At 45.1% G+C, this 20,787-nt stretch overlaps 1 protein-coding gene across 1 annotated transcript in view; it reads right to left on the bottom strand.

Annotated features, from left to right (window-relative positions):
* Positions 1–3,980: 3,980 nt before the first annotated feature.
* Positions 3,981–20,787, bottom strand: part of NME8 (NME/NM23 family member 8) — a 40,467-nt gene continuing 23,660 nt past the window's right edge. The window contains 5 exon segments of the mRNA XM_029049586.2: positions 3,981–4,178; positions 6,553–6,791; positions 13,041–13,185; positions 16,171–16,322; positions 18,477–18,584. Coding sequence (XP_028905419.1) covers positions 4,162–4,178; positions 6,553–6,791; positions 13,041–13,185; positions 16,171–16,322; positions 18,477–18,584 — 661 coding nt within the window. The 3' untranslated portion in view covers positions 3,981–4,161.

The following is a 20,787-nucleotide window of genomic DNA, read 5'->3' as shown; positions in this document are numbered from 1 at the left end:
TACAAGATCATCAGGTTGGGCACAGACTCTGACCTTCCTCAGGTTCACAGTCTAAGTAGGAGGTAGAACAGGGATTGAATCTCCATTTTACAGATGAGGAAACTGAGGCCCAGAGAATTTAAGTGACTGGCCCAAGGCCACACAACAGACAAGTGGCAGAGCCGAAATCATCATCATCATCATCATCGTCATACTCAATGGTATTTTTGAGTGCTTTCTGTGTGCGCAGAGCACTGTATTAAGCACTTGGGAGAGGACAATACATCAGAGTTGGTCGATAAGTTCCCTGCCTGTGACGAGTTTATAGTCTATAGGAATTAGAACCCAGGTCCTCCTACTCCCAGGGCTGTGCTCTTCCCACTAGGGCCACGTTGCTTCTCAATGACAGGTGCACATTCAGAAAGTGCTTAAAGGACAGGTCCACTTGAGTCTCGTGCCCGAGGGTTGCATATACTGAGAGTTTGGACAGCAGAGAGCTTTGAGCCGGTCAATATTCTGGTAAATTCAGGCCAGTGGTCCTTTGGTTTTGGCAGGGAGAGTAGCAGCGGGGTAAGGGGAGGGAGGGCGTTAGACTAGACGATGCCCTGGTACCACAGACCCCCCGCTCCATCCCAACCTGCGGGAGTTGCCGTCACCACCGGTCACCTCTTTCCTGCACTGGGCTCAGGTTCTTGTTGGTGACCTCCAAGACTGACCCCTGGGGACTCCACCCCCCGTTCCTCACACCTCCTCGCAGGACCCCGGCATAGAATCCCAGCCCCCTGCTTGAGCCGTCCTCCGGGCCCCGCTGAGGAAAACCAAACAGGGATATGACCTGGTTTCAAGCCCCCAAATCGCCTAGTGGATTTTTTGTGAATTTGTGGGGGGCCTCCATCTCTGGAAAAGATAAAAATTGTACAACGCAATTTATTTTATTTTCCCACCTGCATTTGCATCACATCTTCTATTGTCCTGTCAAGCTCATTTGGGGCAAGGAATGTGTCTGTTTATTGTTGTATTGTACTCTCCTAAGTGCTTAGTACAGTAAGCGCTCAAGAAATACGATTGAATGAATGAATGAACATCCCTGGAAGGAGGTGGGGAGAAGGGAGAAAAGGCAGGCGTCATCCCCAATTTGGAAATGGGATGACTGAAGCCCAGGGAGGTTAAGCGCCTGGACAGAGGTCACCCACCAGGCCGGGGCAAAGCTGGGACTCGAACCCAGGTCCTCCCACTTGCCCATCCATGTTCTGGGACGAGGCCATTTATCTTGCTCGGGGGTGGGAGGGAGAAGGTTCCAAAGGGCTGGGCTGGATTTTGCATTCTGTTACACACTGGCATTAAGGTTATTGCTGCCTCTTAGCTAACTAACAATGATATGTCAAATAAAAGTATTATTACAAGTGAACTGGCTCAGCAGCTTTCATTTTCAAATGTGATGCACTGACCCAACCTCCAATCAATCTATTGGTGGGATATATCAAGCGTTTACTCTGTGCCCGGAACTGTCCTACGTTTTGAAGCAGCTGATTCTTCCCTGTCAGGCCTGGGTGTGCTCAGGGCTTCTTCCTGAGTGTTCTTTTATTCATTCATTCACTCAGTTGTATTATTAAGTGCTTACTTTGTGCAGAGCACTGTACTAAGTACTTAGGAAAGTACAATACAACAATAAAGAGTGACATTCCCAGCCCACAGTAACTCACAGTCTAGGGGAGGTGGGGAGAACATCAATACAAATAAATACAATTACAAATAAATTACAAATAAAATAAATAAAAATACAATTACAGATATAAACATAAGTGTTGTGGGGCTGGGAAGGGAGAAAGAGCCAAGGGTGCAAGTCGGGGTGACACAGAAGGGAGTGGGAGATGAGGAAAAGAGCTTAGTCTACAAAACCTCTTGGAGGAGATGTGCCTTCAATAAGGCTTTGAAGGGAAGGAGAGTCATTGTCGGATTTGAGGAGGGAGGGCGTTCTAAGCCAGAGGCAGGATGTGGGTTAGGGGTCGGTGGCGAGACAGCGAGATAAAGGCACAGTGAGAAGGTTAGCACCAGAGGAGTGAAGTTTGCAGGCCGGGATGTAGGAGAGAAGCGAGGTGAGGTAGGAGGGGGCAAGGTGATGGTTCAAGCCGCACTTGCAGCTGTGGACTCTGAGACATAAGAAGCCTGAAATTCTGCCCTTCTAGCTATGGCACCCTACTGCCTTCTGTTTCCGTTTGTGTATTCATCCGTGTCTTTTATATTGACTTTGTGTTTTGTTCCATCACTCCAATCAGTCAGTAGATTGCATTTATCAAGTACTTACTGTGTGCAGAGTGCTTACTTATTATTTAGGAGAGTACACTGCAACAATAAACAGACAGTCCTCTGCCCACAGCAACCTTACGGTTTAGAGGGGGAGACAGACATTAATAGAAATAAATAGAAATAAATAAATTACAGAAGTGGGGATAAGTCCCCACCAATCATGTTCCCATCGAGGAAAAGTGTGCCATGGTCTAGTTGGCAGGCAAGGGCACAATTCATACCAAAGTAGATAAGCAGGATTTTTTTTTTTAATGGTAATTGTTAAGCACTTCCTATGTGCCAGGCACTGTACTCAGTGCTAGGGTAGAAAAAAGGTAGTTGTGTTGGCCACAGTTCCTGTCCTACATGGGGCTCAAAGTCTCAATCCCCATTTTAACAGATGAGGCCTAGAGAAGTGAAGTGGCTTGCCCAAGGTTACATATTAGAAAAGTGGAAGAGCCGGAATTAGAACCCAGGACCTTCTGACTCCCAGGCTCGTTCCCTATCCTAGCATGCAGGGTCCTACTTAGAGCTAAAGGGACCACAGCCTGGTGCCAGAAACAGAGTCTGTTACTATGTGACAAGTACTACTGTAAGTGCTGGGGTAGATACAAGGCAATTGGTTGGACACAGTCCTTTTTCCACATGGGTCTCGCCGTCTAAATTGGAAGGAGGAGGATTTAATCCCCATTTTACAGATGAGGAAACGGAGGCACGGAGTAATAATAATAATTGGACATTTAAGTGCTTACTAAGTGCCAGGCACTGTACTCAGTACTTGGGTAGAAACAAGGTAATTGGGTTGGCCACAGTCCTTGTCCTACATAGAGCCCACTGTCTTAATCCCCATTTTCCAGGTGAGGGAACTGAAGCTCAGAAAAGTGAAGTGACTTGCCCAAAGTTACACAGCAGACAACTCACAGGGCCAGGATTAGAACCCATGGCCTTTGGCTCCCAGGCCTTTGCTCTTTCGACTAGGCCAAGCTGTTTCTCAAGGTTCAGCAGTACTGAAAACATCACCTACTGATGTTGGGGAATTGTAGACCTTCAACACTGTCTTGCCAGGACCGTACCACTGTAGAGAAACAGTGTGGCCTAGTGGATAGAGAATGGGCAGAGGAGTCAGAAGGACCTGGGTTCTAATCCCAGCTCTGACACTTGTCTGCTGTGTGACTTCAGACAAGTCACTTTACTTCTCTGGGCCTGAGAGAAATGCTTAGAACATTTCTTGTCATAAAGTAAGCACTTAAACAAATACCATTTTTCTCTCCCCTTCTCCTCTTCCTCCTCCCCTCCTCTCCTTCTTCTCTTCTTCCTCCTAGTCCTCCCTTTTCTTCTTCTCCTCCTCCTTGTCTTCCTCCTTCTCCTCCTCCTTCTTTTTATTCTTCTCCTTTTCCTCCTCTTTCTCCTCTTCCTCCTCCTCCTCTTTCTTCTTTTTCTTTTCTATTTCTCCTTCTCCTCCTTTCCCCCTCCTCCTCCTCCTCTTCCTCCTCCTTCTTTTTATTCTTCTTCTCCTTCTCCTTTTCTTCCTCCTCCTCTTCCTTCTTCTTTTTGGCTTCTCCTCCTTCCCCCTTCCTCCTCCTCTTCTTCCTCCTCCTTCTCCTCCTCCTCCTTTTTCTCTTTCTACAAAAATGCAAACCCAATCACCTGCCGTGTCAAGGTACTCCCCATACTTACACACCCCACACAAGCTGTCAGTTGAAAATTTCAGAAAATTGGACTTTGAAAAGAAATTGTTTATTGTTCTTAAAATTCTGCAATTGATTTCTCAGTTGAATGAAACAAATTTCCTGTCAGTTTACAAAATGCTGAAGTGAAAGTTAGAAGAATATTGTAGACGGTGTAGGTTCTTTAAGATTGTACTGATGAGGTATATTACTTTTTTTCCACTTGCCTTTACTCTGCAAATTGATCTGTAATAATAATAGATCACAGGTCAAAGAAATAGTCTATGTTCCTTAGATAGTTATTAAAATATTCAGAAGCAGTTATTTCTTAATCAGACTTTTGATTACACCAAAAACCTAACAAAGGCACTGAGTTTTTTGGTAAGACATTTTTTAGCTTATATTAAAGCTTAAATAAATTTCATATTTTTCCATCATGGCACGATTGGATTTCAAGGTGTGAAATGCGCCATGTCCTAAGAAGGTCCAAAAAATAAAATGGAATGATGCTTGTAGTAAAGTTTTCCCATTTAAGGATTTCTTTCTAACTTTATTGAGAAGCAGCTTGGCTCAGTGGAAAGAGCACAGGCTTGGGAGTCAGAGGTCATGGGCTCGAATCCCAGCTCTGCCACTTGTCAGCTGGGTGACTGTTGACAAGTCACTTAACTTCTCTGTGCCTCAGTTACCTCATCTGTAAAATGAGGATTAAGGCTGTGAGCCTCACGTGGGACAACCTGATTACCCTGTATCTAGCCCAGCACTTAGAACAGTGCTCTGCACATAGTAAGTGCTTAACAAATACCAACATTATTATTATTATTATTATTTTTAAGAGTTCCAGGTATCCAGAAATATAACAAATGGAAGGGGAATCCGGCCCAAACAAAAATGAGGAGTGATCATTTTTTTGTGTGGTATTTGTTAAGCACTTACTCTGTGCTAGGAATTGTACTGAGCACTAGGGTAGATATAAGCTAATCTTTGGTTTTAGAGCTATATAAAGAACCCAAAAAGTGAGTCCTAGGAGATGGGGCACATAATAAGCAGGGATTGTCTCTATCTGTTTCTGAATTGTACATTCCAAGCACTAAGTACAGTGCTCTGCACATAGTAAGCACTCAATAAATACTATTGAATGAATGAATAATAATAACAATTGTAATATCTTTTAAGCACTTACTATGTGCCAGGCACTGTACTAAGCACTGGGGCAGATACAAGATAATTAGGTTGGACGCAGTCCATGTTCCACATTGGATTCACAGTCTTAATCCACATTTTCCAGATGAAGGAACTGAGGCCCAGGGAAGCAGTGGTGACTTGCACAATTTCACATAGCAGAAAAGTGGCGGAGCCTGGATTAGAACCCAGGTCCTTCTGACTCCCAGGTCCTAATATGCTGCTCCAAATGACTCCGTTGGTGTGTCTGGAATAGAGAGGCCACAGGGAGCTACTCTCCCAAGTAGACCCGGGATTCAGATGATATTGGTGAAGGGGAGAGGGGAAGTTGTGGGCATCATTGCCTCAGGCTGGCGTGGCAAAAAACAGCCGGGACCTCCCTGCATCTCTTATGTCCAGACACCACTTCACTATCACTCATTCAATAGTATTCACTGAGCGCTTGCTGTGTGCAGAGCACTGTACTAAACGTTTGGTAGAGGACAATAGAATGATAAACAGACACATTCCCTGCCCACTGATTTCCAGGCTCTGAGGGCTGGACTCTCCTTACATAGACTGTAAGTTCATTGTGGGCAGGGAATGTGTCTTTATCACTGTAATGTACTCTCCCAAGCTCTTACTACAGTGCTCTGCACACAGCAAGCGCTCAATAAATACTGTCAAATGAATGAATCCCAATACAGTTCAAAAGCAGTGGAAATAAGTAGTCCCCTCCCCAGCCCTTCCCGCTGCCAAGCCGGAACTCCCAGGGAAGAAGGGAAACCCGTGCCCAGGTAGAATGAGGCGGGGGGTAACGTTTCCTATGAACAGGGTGGTCACAAGCCTGGGAAGACCCTTCTGGTCCCTCCCCCCTCCAACTTTCAGTTCCATCTCACTCCCCATCCTTCCCCGTGATGAGGTGAGGGAGTACGAACCAGGCCCAAGTCCAGTCTCTCTGGAAAGCCACAGGGATTGAAAGGAGGGAATATTCCAGACTGCATCCAGTTAGTCAGTCAGTCAGTGCTATTTATGGAGCGACTACCTTGTGCAGAGAGTACTGGGAAAGTACAGTAGAATGATAAACAGACATGTTCCCTGCCCACAACGAGCTTACAGTCTAGAGGGACATTAATAGAAAAAACAAAACTGCACATAATAATAGTAACTGTGCTATTTGTTAAGCACTTACTATGTGCCAGGCACCCTATTAAGTGCTGGGGTAGATACAAGGTAATCGGGTTGGACACAGTCTCTGTCCCACGTGGGGCTCACAGACTTATATAAGTGCTATGGGCTGGGAAGGGGGGATGAATAAAGGGAGCAAGTCAGGGCGACACGGAAGGGAGAGAAAAGGGGAAAGGAGGGCTTAGTTTGGGAGGGCCTTTTGGAGATGTACCTCCAATAAGGCTTTGGGGAAACAGCATCAAACCAAGCCAGGACATTTGTCAAGATACTACACCTTGCTTCTGGCTCTGACCATCCAAGTCGATATCTCCAAATAGGAAAGCAATGCTCTCCTGAGCGTGCTTCTTGTTAGACGATCCATGGACGGCATTCTTCAGGATGCTGGTGGCCAGCTGAGCTCGAAGAGAGTCGGGAGAGGTCCTCTTGGCTTCTTCAGGGTCAGTGGGACCCATTAATTTTCTCCAGTCTTCCACAGCGTTGTTCTTGCTCAGGATCATGATCATGGAGGGGCCTCTGGATCACAAGAAACACTGTACTGAGCGCTTAGGAGACTACAATCTCAATCAATTGTATTCATTGAGTGCTTGCTGTATGCAGAGCACAGTACTGAGCACTAGGAAGAGCACAATATCAATCAATTATATTTATTGAGCACTTGGGAGAGTACAGAACCCATCAATCAACTGATTGTATTTATTGAGTGCTTGCTGTGTGCAGAGCACTGAACAAAGTGCTTGGAAGGATATATTATAACAGAGTTGGTAGACATGTTCCCTACCCACAAAGAAACGAGCAATCAATATAATAATAGTGGTATTAAACACTTACTATGTGCCAGGCACTGTACTAAGCCCTGGGGCAGATATAAGCAAATCGTATTAGACACAGTCCCTGTCCCATGTGGGGCTCACAATCTCAAACCCCATTTTCCAGATAAGGTAACTGAGGCAGAGAGAAGTGAAGTTCAGAGAAATGAAAGCCATGCAGCAGACAAATGATGGAGTTGGGATTAGAACTCACGACCTTCTGATACCAGGCTGTACAGTGCTTCGACTCAGTCCAGACAACTCCTGCCCTCAAGAATCTTAAATTCATTGCACAGGGGGAAGACAATCTCCACAGTAGACAACTACTGAAGGAAGCTTTCGCCTGAGAGCAGTCAGCTGGATTTTCCCTTTTGGGATGGTGGTCGGGAGAGAATTCAACAAACCAGTAACTTGTCCTTCCCTGTGCTCTGTCTCTAACTTCCCCCTTCCCACCTCAACCATTTCCCAGTGGTGGAAGACGAATCAGGCTTGGACCAGTGGGTTGCAATAACTTGCAAATCGAACAATCAACGGTATTTGCTATAATAAAGGCATTTTACAAACTCTGATGTCTTGTACTCTCCCAAGCATTTAGTGCAGTGCTCTGCACACAGTAAGCGCTCAGTGAATATCCTTGATGGATTTATTATAATAACGGCATTTAAATACTATGTACCCAACGTTATATTAAGTACTGAGATCATCACAAGATCATCACTGTCAATGGTATTTATAGAGTGCTTATAATATGCAGAACACCATAATGATGATTGTGGTATTTATGTAGTTCTTACTATATGCCAGATGCTGTAATAAGCACGGGGCTGGATATAAGCAAATCACCCTGGACACAAACCCTATCCCATTTTGTCTTAACCCCCATTTTACAGTTGAGGTAACTGAGGCACAGAGAAGTGATGCAATTTGCCAGAGTTCACACAATAGACAAGTGGCAGAGTCAGGATCAGAATCCAGGTCCTTTTGAGTCCCAGGCCTGTGCTCAATCCACTAGGCCACACTGCTTCTCTGTACTAAAGGTGCTTCTCTGTACTAAACACTCAGGAGAGTAGGATGCAACAGAATTGGTAGACAAGTTCCCTGCCCACAGTGTCTTTACAGATTGGACCTAATCCTTGTTCCAAGTGGGAGGAAACAGAAGCACAGAAGTTCAATTTACTGAGCACTTACTGTGTGCAGAGTACTGTACTAAGTGCTTGGGGGAATACAGCAGAGTTGGTAGATTTGATCTCTGACCAAAAAGAAGATTACAGCCTAGAGGATTGAAAAGAGCCAAGGACCATGTGGTCTGACTTCTTCTGAAAGTCTTCCCCATCCAGCGGAGTTTTCTGCCACCATATCTTAAATCTTTCTGAGCCCTCCCCCTCCATCTCTCTTAAATTATTGCTATTGCTACATAAATCAACCGGTAGCATATAATGCATGCCTTCTGTATGCAAAGGACCGGTTAGCACCTTTCTTAAATTTACTATTCATTCATTCAATTGTATTTATTGAGCATTTACTGGCATCGAGTACTGTACTAAGCGCTTGGGAGAGTACAATACAACAATAAACGGACACATTCCGTGCCCACAACGAGCTTAAAGTCTAGAGGGGGAGACAGACATTCATATAAGTAAATGAATTGCAGATATGTACATAGGTATTGTGGGCCTAGGAAGGTGGGATGAATAAAGGAAGCAAGTCAAGGCAACGCAGAAGGGAGTTGAAGAAAAGGAAAAGAGTATTAGTCAGGGAAGTCCTCTTGGAGGAAATGTGCCTTCAATAAGGCTTTGAGAGGGGAGAAATAGTCTATCAGTTATGAGGAAGGAGGGTATTCCAGGCCAGAGGCAGGATGTGGGTGAGAGGTTGGCGATGAGATAAATGAGATCTAGGTATAGTGAGAAGGTTAGCATTAGAGGAACAAAGTGTGTGGGCTGGGTTGTAGTAGGAGAGCAGTGAGGTGAGGAAGAAGTGGGCAAAGTGATTGAATGTTTTAAAGCCCAGGGTGAGAAGTGGGGTTTTTTTGATGTGGAGATGGATGGGCAACCACTGGAGGTTCTTGAGGAGTGGGGAAACATGACCTGAGCATTTTTGTAGAAAAATGATCCAGGCAGCAGAATGAAATGTGGACTGAAGTGGGGAGAGGCAGGAGGCAGGGAGGTCAGCAAGGAGGCTGATAAAGGAATCTAGGCGGAATAGGATAAGTGATTGGATTTATGAGGTAGCAGTTTGGATGGAGAAGAAAGGGAGGATTTTAGTAATGTTGTGAAGGTCATACCGACAGGATTTAGTGATGGATTGAATACGTGGGTTGAATGAGAGAGAGGAATCAAGGATAACATCAAGGTTATGGGCTTGTGAGACCGGAAGGATGATGGTGCCGTCTACAGTGATGGGAAAGTCAGGGGGAGGACAGAGTTTGAGTGGAAAGATATGAAGTTCTGTTTTAGGTATGTTAAGTTTGAGGTGACAGAAGTATATCCAAGTAGGGAGGACTGGAAGGCAGGAGGAAATGTGAGACAGCAGAAAGAGAGAGAGAGAGAGAGATCAAGGCTGGAGATGTAGATTTGAGAATTATCCGCTTAGAGGTAGTAGTTGAAGCCACGGGAGCAAATGACTTCTCAAGACGAGTGGGCGTAGATGGAAAATAGAAGGGGACCCAAAACTGAACCTTGAGGGACCCCCACAGATAGGGGGTGGGAGGCAGAGGAGAAGCCTCAAAAGAGACTGAGAATGAGCAGCCAGCGAGACAGGAAGAGAACCAGGAGAGGGCAGTGTCAGTGAAGCAGAGGTTGGATAATGTTTCCAGGAGGAAGGGATGGTCCACAGGGCTGAAGGCAGTTGAGAGGTCGAGGAGGATTAGGATAGAGTAGAAGCCCTTGGATTTGGCAAGAAGAAGATTCCTTGGTGACCTTTGAAAGGGAGGTTTCTGTGGAGTGAAGGGGACGGAAGTCAGAACAGAGGGAGTCAAAGCAAGAATTGAGGGAGAGGAACTTGAGACAGCGGGTGTAGATGACTAGCTCAAAGAGTTTGGAGAGGGATGGTAAGAGGGAGATGGAGCAATAACTGGAGGGAGCCATGGGGTCTAAGAAGGGGTTTTTTTAGGATAGGGGAGATATGGGCATGTTTGAAAGCAATGGGGAAGAAACCATTGGAGAGCGATCGGTTGAATACGGTAGTTAGGGAGGGGACAATTGCTTTGATAAAGTGCAAAGGAATGGGGTCGGATGTGCAGGCGGAGGGGGAGGATTTTGAGAAAAGCAGGAAATCTCCTCTAGAGATACAATTTGGAAAGATGGGAGAGTTGAAGAAGGGACAGGAGGGAGGAGGGACGTGGGAAGGGCAGGGGAGATTTTAAGGAGATCAGGCTTGATAATGTCAATTTTCTCAATAAAGTAGGGGTCCAGGTCATTTGAGGCAAGGGATGGAGGAGGAGGGAGTTAAAAGCCTGGAACAACCAGTGAAGGGGTTTGGGCTTGGGTGTCAGTAGCCACCTAAAACACAATGTGTCCTTATCTTCCCTCCCAAACCCTGTCCTCTCCCTGACTTTCCCATCACTGTGGATGGCACCACCAACCTTCCCATCTCACAAGTCCTCAACCTTCGTGTCATCCTTGACTCTGCTCTCTTACTCACCCCACATATCCAATCCATCACCAATGCCTGCCAGTCTCATCTTCACAACACTGTACAGATCCGCCCTTTCCTCTCCATCCAAATCGCTACCATGTTAGTACAATCACTCATCCTATCCCAACTGGATTACTGCACCAGCCTCCTTTCTGACTTCCCAACCTCCTGTCTCTCTCCACTTCAGTCCATACTTCACTCTGCTGCCCGGATTATCTTTCTACGGAAACATCCTGGGCATGTCACCCCCCTCCTCAAAACTCTCCAGTGGCTGTCTCTCAACCTCCATATCAAGCAAAACCTCCTCACTTTTGGCTTCAAAGCTTTCCATCACCTTGCCCCATCCTACCTCACCTCCTTTTTTCTGTCTATATCCCAGCCCGCCCACTCCACTCCTCTGGTGCTAACCTTCTCACTGTGCCTTTTTCTTACCCTTGGTCCACATCTTACCACTGGACTGAAAAACCCTCTCTCCTCAAATCGCCAAACAAATCACACTTCCCCCTTTCAAAGCCCTACTGAAGGCTCACCTCCTCCAAGAGGCCTTCCCAGACTAAGCCTCCCCTTTCCTCAGCTCCCCCTCCACTCCCCGTTGCCCCGACTCACTCCCTTTGCTCTACTCCATGCCCCACAACACTTGTATATTGTACATATCTATAATTCTATTTATTTATATTGTTGCCTGTTTACTTGTTTTGTTGTGTATATATCTATAATTCTATTTATTTATATTGATGCCTGTTTACTTGTTTTGATGTCTGTTTCCCCCCCTTCTAAACTGTAAGCCCGGTGAGAGCAGGGATTGTCTCTCTTTATTGCTGAATTGTACTTTCTAAGCGCTTAATACAATGCTCTGCCCACAGTAAGCTCTCAATAAATATGATTGAATGAATGAATGAATGAATAATTTTGCCAGGCAGAGGAGGGGGCAGAGTTAAAGCACTGAAAGATAAACCTGAAGTGGAGGAAGTTGGCCTGATGACTAGATATCCACCAGGAGAGTTCAGCAGCTCGAGTGTAAAAACGAAGGAGGTGGACAGTGGAGGTGATCCAGGGCTGTAGGTTAGTGGTATGAGATCGACGAAGGGATAGGAGAGAGAGTGAGGTGAGCACAGTAGAGAGGAGGATGTTGAGAGCACCAATTTGGTCATCAAGGGAAGGTAGTGGGGGGGTAAGGAGGCAAAAAAAGTTGAGAAAATTGGATGGGGTCCAAAGATCGGAGATATCTGTAGGGGACGAGTACAGATTTACGGGGGTGAGGTGTGAGGGAGAGGAGGCAGGTGAGGAGATTGTGATCAGAAAAACCATTTCAGAGTTGGTAAGGGTAGAGATTGTGCAGTGGCTAGAGATGATGAGATCGTTACTACTACTACCACCAGTAAAAATAATAATTGTATTATTTGTTAACTGCTTACTAAATGCCAATTACTGAACTAAACGCTTGGGTAGATAAAAGATAATCAGGTTCCAGAAGGGGATCACGGTCCATGTAGGAGGGAGAACAGATTCTAATGTTTCTACCTAAACGTTTAGGCCACATTTCTCCGCTCCTCTAAAAAAATCCAGTGGTTGCCCATCCACCTCTGTATCAAACAAAAACTCCTCACCATTGGCTTTAAAGCAGTCCATCTCCTTGTCCCTTCCTACCTCATATTGTTACTCTCCTATTACAACCCAGCCCACATACTTCACTTCTCTAATGCTAACTGTGCTTCGATCTGGTCTACCTTGCTGCCCACCCCTCTCCCACGTCCTCCTCTGGCCTGGAACCCCCTCCTCAAATCCAACAGACCATTTCTCTCCCGCTGCTTCAAAGCTTTACTGAAGGCACACCTCCTCCAAGAAGCCTTTCCTGACTAAGTCCCCTTTTCCTCTTCCACTCCCTTCTGAGACACTCTGACTTGCTCTCTTTATTCTTCCCCACTCCTAGCCCCACAGCACTTATGTACATAGCTGTAATTTTTTTTGTTTATATAAATGTCTGTCTCCCTGGCCTCTAGACTGCAAGTTCTTTAAGGGAGGGGAATGTATCTGTTTATTGTTGCATTGTGTCAATTTTGCGCTTGACTCCATACTTCTTAAACACTGCGATACTCATTTCAGCTCCAAAGCACTTATGTACATCTCCTTATAATCTATTATTCCTCCCATCTGTAATTTATTTTCATACCTGTCTTCCTCTGTAGACTGTAAGTTCTTTGTAGGCAGGGATCATGATACTCTATGGCATTAAACTTTCCCTCGATCCGTAATACAGCACAGCAGGCAGTAAGCACTCAACACATACCACTGATGGATCGATTGAATATAAGCAGATACTTACGTAGACATGTAATCCACTAAGTGGTTAAAAAATTCTTTTCCTTCATGGGCCTTGTAAAACTGTGCTGCCATTTCTCGAGTTAAGTGAGTTTCCTTCATCTGGGATATGATGAACCCAGAATCATGGACTTTTTGCAAGATTTTTTCTGGATAGAAAAGACATTTATTAAAAACTCTCTTTGCTTTCTAATATAGTCAGAGAGCTGCAACACCACCTAAAGTAACAAACTCACTTGTTTTTCTTGTTTGACAGGCTAGTTCGAGATGGCGTAAAAATAAATTTGTCAGAATAATTTTGCCAAGAAAAATTCTGCAGCTATCCAGGGATGAAAATAGCACTCAGAAGGAGCAGAGAAACATTAGTAGCATAGGAACCTAGGAATGTGAGTAAGGTCACTGCTATGTCAACATTACTTCCCTCCCAGATCAGGGCTCTTGGAAGAATACTTGGGATGGAATTAGGGTTAAAGGTGGAGATATGAGTAAAGGTAGGATTAAGGTAGATTTAGGGGATAAGGCTCCTCTCAGGGTCAGACCTGGAGAGTTTCCAGTAGCTGACCAGTCTCGACTATAGGAGGGAGAGTCAAGAAGAGGCCTACCCATTCCATTCCTAACCTGGCCAGTGGCTACAGAGTGGAAGGCCATCTGCTACAAGTCAAACTCACCCATCCTGGGCAGCAGCAACATGGGAGAGAGTCAAAGGTAGAAACTCGTTTACTGCATGGAAGGAGGCAATGGTAAACCATGTCCATATTTTTACCAAGAAAATTATATGGATCTACTAGCAGAATGATTGCAGATGGAGTTGGGGCATTCTGGGAGAGATGTGTCCATGGCATCGCTATGAGTTGGAGATGATTCGACAGCAAAAGACAAGACAAAGGGATGGGGTTAAGATTTAGGCTAGCTGTTAGGATTTGGTTTTGGATTTGATTTAGGAACAGACAGGTAATTCAGATCTAAGGAGCTCTTTCAAGACAACGTGAGAAGCAGTGTGGCCTCGTAGAAAGAGCCCGGGCCTGGGAATCAGAGGACAGGGGTTCTAATTCTGCCTCACCCACTTCTCTGCTGTGTGACCTTGGATAAATCACCTAACTTCTCTGATCCTCAGTTTCCTCATCTGTAAAATGGGGATTAACTCCTACTCCCTCCTTTTTAGACTGCAAGCCCCATGTAGGACAGGGATTTTGTCCATCCTGATTGTCTTGTATCTGCCCCAGGACTTTGTACAATGTTTGGCACATAATAAGTGCCTAACAACTATTATTATTATTAATAATAAAAATAATGAAAACCAGTAATTAGACCACTGAGAAGTGAGAGAGATGATTTACCTCAATCACATGCTTTGTGAAATCCTGCCTGATTTACATAGAACAAGGATGAAAGTAATGATATAATGACCCTTATGCATTCAGCAAAAACTCCAGAGGAAAAGAGGTAGTGGGGAACTGGGGTCGAAATTCAAATTTTAAAATGCAGTATAACCTTAAAGACCTATGCTATACTTGTCAAATTATTTCGTGCTCCTAGAGGCAACCCCCAAATCTCAAAAGCTTTAGGCATCTATCACACAACTCTCAAAGTCCTTCAGATTTGCCTTTGCTTCCAGACACTTAAATATGCAATAAGGAACAGAAAAATATAATAATGTTGGTATTTGTATTTGTTAAGCGCTTACTATGTGCAGAGCACTGTTCTAAGTGCTGGGGTAGATACAGGGTAATCAGGTTGTCCCACATGAAGCTCACAGTCTTAATCCCCATTTTACAGATGAGGTAACTGAGGCACAGAGAAGTTAAGTGACTTGCCCATAGTCACACAGCTGACAAGTGGCAGAGCCGGGGTTCGAACCCATGACCTCTGACTCCCAAGCCTGGGCTCTTCCCACCGAGCCACGCTGCTTCTCAACTCTGTTTCTCAAATATATCTGTTTTAACTCAACAAAAGCCCTACTGATCATGAATTAAATGCGTTGCCCAACAGAATAATGACCAAAATCAAGATTGAATCTAAATTACAAAAACTGGAAAAAAGACAAACAGGAGGACTCAAGTGGGAAGTAGCATGGCTAGTGGATAGAGCACGGCCCTGGGAGTCGGGACGTAGGTTCTAATCCCAGCTCTGTCACTTGTCTACTGTGTGACCTTGGGCTAGTCACTTCACTTCTTTGTGCCTCAGTTACCTCATCTGCAAAGTGGGAATCAAGGCTATAAACCCCATGGGGAACGGGGATTTTGCCCAACCTTATTTGCTTGTACTGCCTTTAGTACAGTGCCTGGCACATAGTAAGTCCTTAACTAATACGACCATCATTATGATCCCAGGCTGAAACAGATAGGCAGCTACTAGCAGGGGCAAAGAAGGCATAGAGAGCCCAAGCCTTTCCTCTGCTCAATCCCTTAGAGAAAACTAAACTCCACCCAGTGACTTCTGGGAAAACTAGGATAACCAGCCCCTTTTCACTCTGGGTCGGGTAGTTTTTACCGTTTCCTTCCCTGCAATACCTGGCTGTGTCTCAGGGAAGGTTTTAAAATAATAATAATAATAATAATAGTACTTGCTAAGTGCTTACTATGTGCCAAACACTGTTCTAAATGCTGGGATAGATGCAAGTTAATCAGGTTGGACACATTCCCCGTCCCACATGGGGCTCCCGCTCTTAATCCACGTTTTCCAGATGAGGCAACTGAGGCCCAGAAAAGTGAAGTGACTTGCCCAAGGTCCCACACCAGACAAGTGATGGAGTTGGAATTAGAAGCCAGATCTTTCTGACTCCCAGGCCAGGCTCTATCTATTAATAATAATAATAATAATAATAATGTTGGTGTTTGTTAAGCGCTTACTATGTGCAGAGCACTGTTCTAAGTGCTGGGGTAGATACAGGGTCATCAGTTTGTCCCAGTTGAGGCTCACGGACTTCATCCCTGTTTTACAGATGAGGTAACTGAGGCACAGAGAAGTGAAGTGACTTGTCCACAGTCACACAGCTGACAAGAGGCCACGCTGCTTCCCAAATGCTGCCTAGAAGCCTAACAAGAATTCCAGGAAACAATCTATTACACAGGAATCACTTCAAGATTTGGAACAGATTTGAATTTGAGTGATATGATATTAAAAAAAAAGTTTACCTTTGTGAATCGGGAGTGCCTCAGGCTTAATTACTGCTATGGTATGTTGGCGAGGAAAGAAGAAATTGAGTTCCTTCTCAGCCTGGTTTGGAGACGAACTTCCATGCAGCTGGTTGATGGCTACATTTTCCAGAGCAAACTGAGCCCGTAAACTACGGGATTAAAAAGGACAGGTGTTCCGAGGTGAGAGAAGAATGCGGGAAATGACCATAGGGAGGCTGACTCGATCTCCCGTTGGAAAAGGAAAGGGCGATTCAAAATGGCAGCCTGGTCCCTGGACCCTGTGCCTGGCATCTGAAGGGGCATATGCACCTTGGGAAGGCCGGAGCCACGTGACACTGAGGAGATTCATTCATTCATTCGTATTTATTAAGCGCTTACTGTGTGCAGAACACCGTACTAAACGTTTGGAGGTGCCCTGAGATGCACTGAAGTTGACCCTGGTTAAGGCTCTGAGCCCCATGTCAGCCACAGTGACTGTGTCCAATCTGATTTGCTTGTTACCACCCCAGCGCTTAGTACAGTGCCTGGCACATAGTAAGCACTTAACAAATACCACAATTGTTATTATTATTAGATGCTCGTCCATTCCCATGGATTCTTACCTCAGTAACGCACTGAACTAGAGAAACTACTTTCACTCCTGTTGGAATGCATAGTTAGTGTTCCCACTCAAGGGCTGGGGATTCCATTTTGGAAAACCCTTGAGAGCAGAAGGACCCAATGGAAGGCACATGGACCTAGGTGTCAGGACCTGGGTTCTAATCCTGGTTCTGCCCTTTGGCTGCGGCGTCGACCCTGGGCAAGTCATCGGCCTACTCTGTGCCTCTGTTTCATCATCTGTAAAATGGGGATTTAGTACCTGTTCTCTCTGCCCTTTGAGCCCCAAGTAGAACAGGGACTGTGTCTGATCTGACTATGGAATCCATCCCAGTGTTTGCACAACTGATCAGTCAATGAGCAGAGCTATTGAGTGCTTACTCCCTGCAAAGCACTGCACTAAGCACTTGGGAGAGTACTACAGAGAAGTAGATACAATCCCTGCCCTCGAGAAATTTACAATCTTATTAATATATTGTTTACGGTATCTATTAAGTGCTTACTATGTGCCAGGCTCTCTACTAAGTCCTGGGGTAGATACAAATGAATCAGGTTAGACACAGTCCCTGTCCTGCATGAGGCTCACTGTCTCAATCCCCATTTTACAGACGAGATTACTGAGGTACAGAGAAGCGAAATGACTTGCCCAAGGTCACACAGCTGAAAAGTGGTGGAGCCAAGATTAGAACCCAGGTCCTTCTGACTCCCAGGCCTGTGATCTATCCCCTAGAACACACTGCCTCTCCGTTATTATTATTAGATATTATTCATCATTATCATATATATTTATATATTTTATGTAGTGTACATTATATTTCCATCATAATTGATATGTTAATACTATTTTTAATAGAGAAGCAATACAAGCTGAGGACAGTGAACAGGGAGATGAATTAGTACTCAACTAGCCTGTATCATCAATGGTATTTATTGTGCGCTTACTGTGTGCGGGGCACCGTACTAAGCACTTGCCACTGTGATCAGTAGGAAGAGCCCTAGCTGCCTTCCAAAGAGGGACTGTGACCCAGGACTGAGTGATTAAAGGCAAGGAGCTGGATCATCGTTCTACAAAAACGTTCAGAACATGTCATTCCCCCTCCTTAAAAATCTCCAGTGGTTGCCCATCCACCTCCATATCAAACAAAAACTCCTCACCATTGCCTTTAAAGCAGTCCATCACCTTCCCGCCTCCTACCTCACCTCGCTTCTCTCCCTCTACAATCCAGCCCACATAGTTCCTCTAGTGCTAACCTTCTCACTTTGCCTCCATCTCACCTGTCTCACCACTGACCCCTGGCCCACATCCTGCCTATGACCTGGATCTCCCTCCCTCCTCAAATACGACAGACAATTACTCTCCCCTCCTTCAAAGCTTTAAAAAAGGCACATCTACTCCAAGAGGTCTTCCCAGACTGAGCCCCACCTTTCCTCATCTCTCATTCCCTTCTGTGTTGCCCTGTCTTCCTCCCTTTGCCCTTCCCAGCCCCACAGCACTTATGTATTTATCTGTAATTTAATTTGTATTGATGCCTGTCTCGTCCCATCTAGACCACGAGCTCATTGTGGGCAGAGAATGTCACTGTTTAATTGTTGCATTGTGCCTACCCAAGAGCTTAGTACAGTGCTCTGCACACAATAAGTGCTTAATAAATATGATTGAATGAATGAAGGAAGGAACTGCTGTCGTTTAGGTGAACAAACTTTACCTTTCTGGCTTTTCCACCTTGGCGTTCTCTACCACTTTGGGGCCAAGTAAATCTCTCCAGCGCTGCACTGCGTTTTCTCGCACTAAGGCGAGGGCGAGAGTGGGGCCACTGTGGAACAAAAGCAGTTGAAATCAATCTGTGGTATTTATTGAGCACTTGCCATATGCAAAGCACTGTACTAAGCATTCATTCAATAGTATTTATTGAGCGCTTACTATGTGCAGAGCACTGTACTCCAGATAGAGACAATCCCTGCCCAATAACAGACGCACAGTCACTTGGGAGAGTACAGTATAACAGAGTTGGTAGATACTTTCCCTGCCCACACAGAGCTTACTGTTTACAGGAAGATGCAGACATTACCTTAAGAGAAACAGCGTGGCTTAGTGGAAAGAGCACAGGCTTGGGATCAGAGGTACATGAACTCTAATGTTGGCTCCGCTACTCGTCTGCTATGTGACCTTGGGCAAGTCACCTACCTTCTCTGTGCCTCAGTTACTTCATCTATAAAATGGGGATTAAGACTGTGAGCCCCACGTGGTTACCTTGAATCTTGCCCAGTGCTTAGAACAGTGCTTGACACATAGTAAGCACTTAACAAATACCATTATTATTATTATTATTATTATTAAGTGCTTTGAGGACTTACTGTGTGCAGAACACTGTATTAAGCACTTGGGAGAGCCTTCTAGGCTGTAAGCTCATTTAGGACGGGGAACATGTCTACCAACTCTGTTATACTCTCTCAATCGCTTGATACAGTGCTCTGCACACAGTAAGTGCTCAAAAAATGCAATTGCTGATGATAGAATACAATAGAGTTGGTAGACAATATCCCTGCTCACAGGAGCTTTCAGATATTATTTCTATTATTCAGATATTTCAGAGGAGATAGATATTAAATCACAGAAAGAGGAAATGGCAGAGTGTCAGGATACGTATATAAATGCCGAAGGGCTGAGGGTGGATAACTATCAGGCGGTAACTATCAAGCAGTTAAAGGATGTGTCTTTCTTAGGTCAGGGAAGGGATTTATCTCTAGACACATGGACTCAACCAAGACATAGCCTTTCCTTTCCTTCTGGGTCAACATGGATCAATCAATTAATCAATGATATTTATTGAGTGCTCACTGGGTGAAAAGTACTGTACTAAGCACTTGGGAAAGTACAGTATAACAGAGATGGAAGCCACATTTCCTGTCCACATTGAGCTTACTTACCGCCTTAAGGGAGAGACAGATATGAAATTACAGATAGGGGAAATGGTATAAGAAATTTTACCTAAGTGTTGTGGGGCTGGGGTGAGTTATGAACATGCATTTGCCACGTACATAGACAACATAGAGGGGAGGGCGGAAAGAGTCAGCCAGTTGTATTTATTGAGTGCTTATTGTGTGCAGAGCACTGTGCTAAGCACTTGGGAGAGGACAAGATGACAATGTAATAGGCACATTCCCTTCCCACAACAAGCTAGAGGGAAATGAGGTCTTAGTTGGGAAAGGCCTCTTGGGAGGAGATGGGATTTTAGGAGGGTTTTGAAAGGCGGTGATCTGTCGGATATGAAGGGGGAGGAAGTTAATCGAGGGAAGATGTGGACAAGGGGTCGGGGGCAGGATAGATGAGATCGAGGTACCGGGAGTAGAATGACGTTAAAGGAACGGAGTGTACGGTTTGAGTCTTAATAGGAGAATAGTGAGGTAAGACAAGAAGCGGAGAGTGGATAGAGTGTCTTAGAGCCGACGGTGAGGAGTTTCTGTTTGATGCAGAGGTAGATGGACAACTCCTGGAGGTTCTTGAGTAGAGGGGATCGGCCCCAAGAAGGCTTCATTCAATCACATTTATTGAGCCGCTTACTGTGTGCAAAGCACTGTATTAAGGGTACAATATAACAATAAACAAACACATTCCCTGCCCACAAGAGCTGACAGTCTACAATCCTCAGAGCTTACTGTCCTGGAAGGCTGACCTCTGCTTGGGATGGATTCAATCAATCATATTTATTGAGCACCTGCTGTGTACAGAGCACTGTACTGAGAGCTTGGGAGAGCACAATATAAGAGTGTTGCAGGCATGTTTCCAGCCCACAAGGAGCTTACCATCTAGGGGACTTAAGACCAAAAGGCAATGGCTGAGTGGGCTGGGTTGTACTTTTCATTCGGTGGTATTTATCGAGGGCTTACTATGTGCAGAGGACTGTACTGAGCATTTGGGAGAGTACAATACAATGATAAACCCACACAATTCCTGATCAAAACGATCTCACAGTCTAGTGCTGACGGTCACCTCCCTGGCCCCTTTTGGGGTGCTCT

The sequence above is a fragment of the Ornithorhynchus anatinus genome, chromosome 21 (assembly GCF_004115215.2).
Source record: "Ornithorhynchus anatinus isolate Pmale09 chromosome 21, mOrnAna1.pri.v4, whole genome shotgun sequence".
NCBI classification, from domain to species: Eukaryota; Metazoa; Chordata; class Mammalia; order Monotremata; family Ornithorhynchidae; genus Ornithorhynchus; species Ornithorhynchus anatinus.
This window is presented reverse-complemented; position numbering and strand designations above follow the sequence as displayed.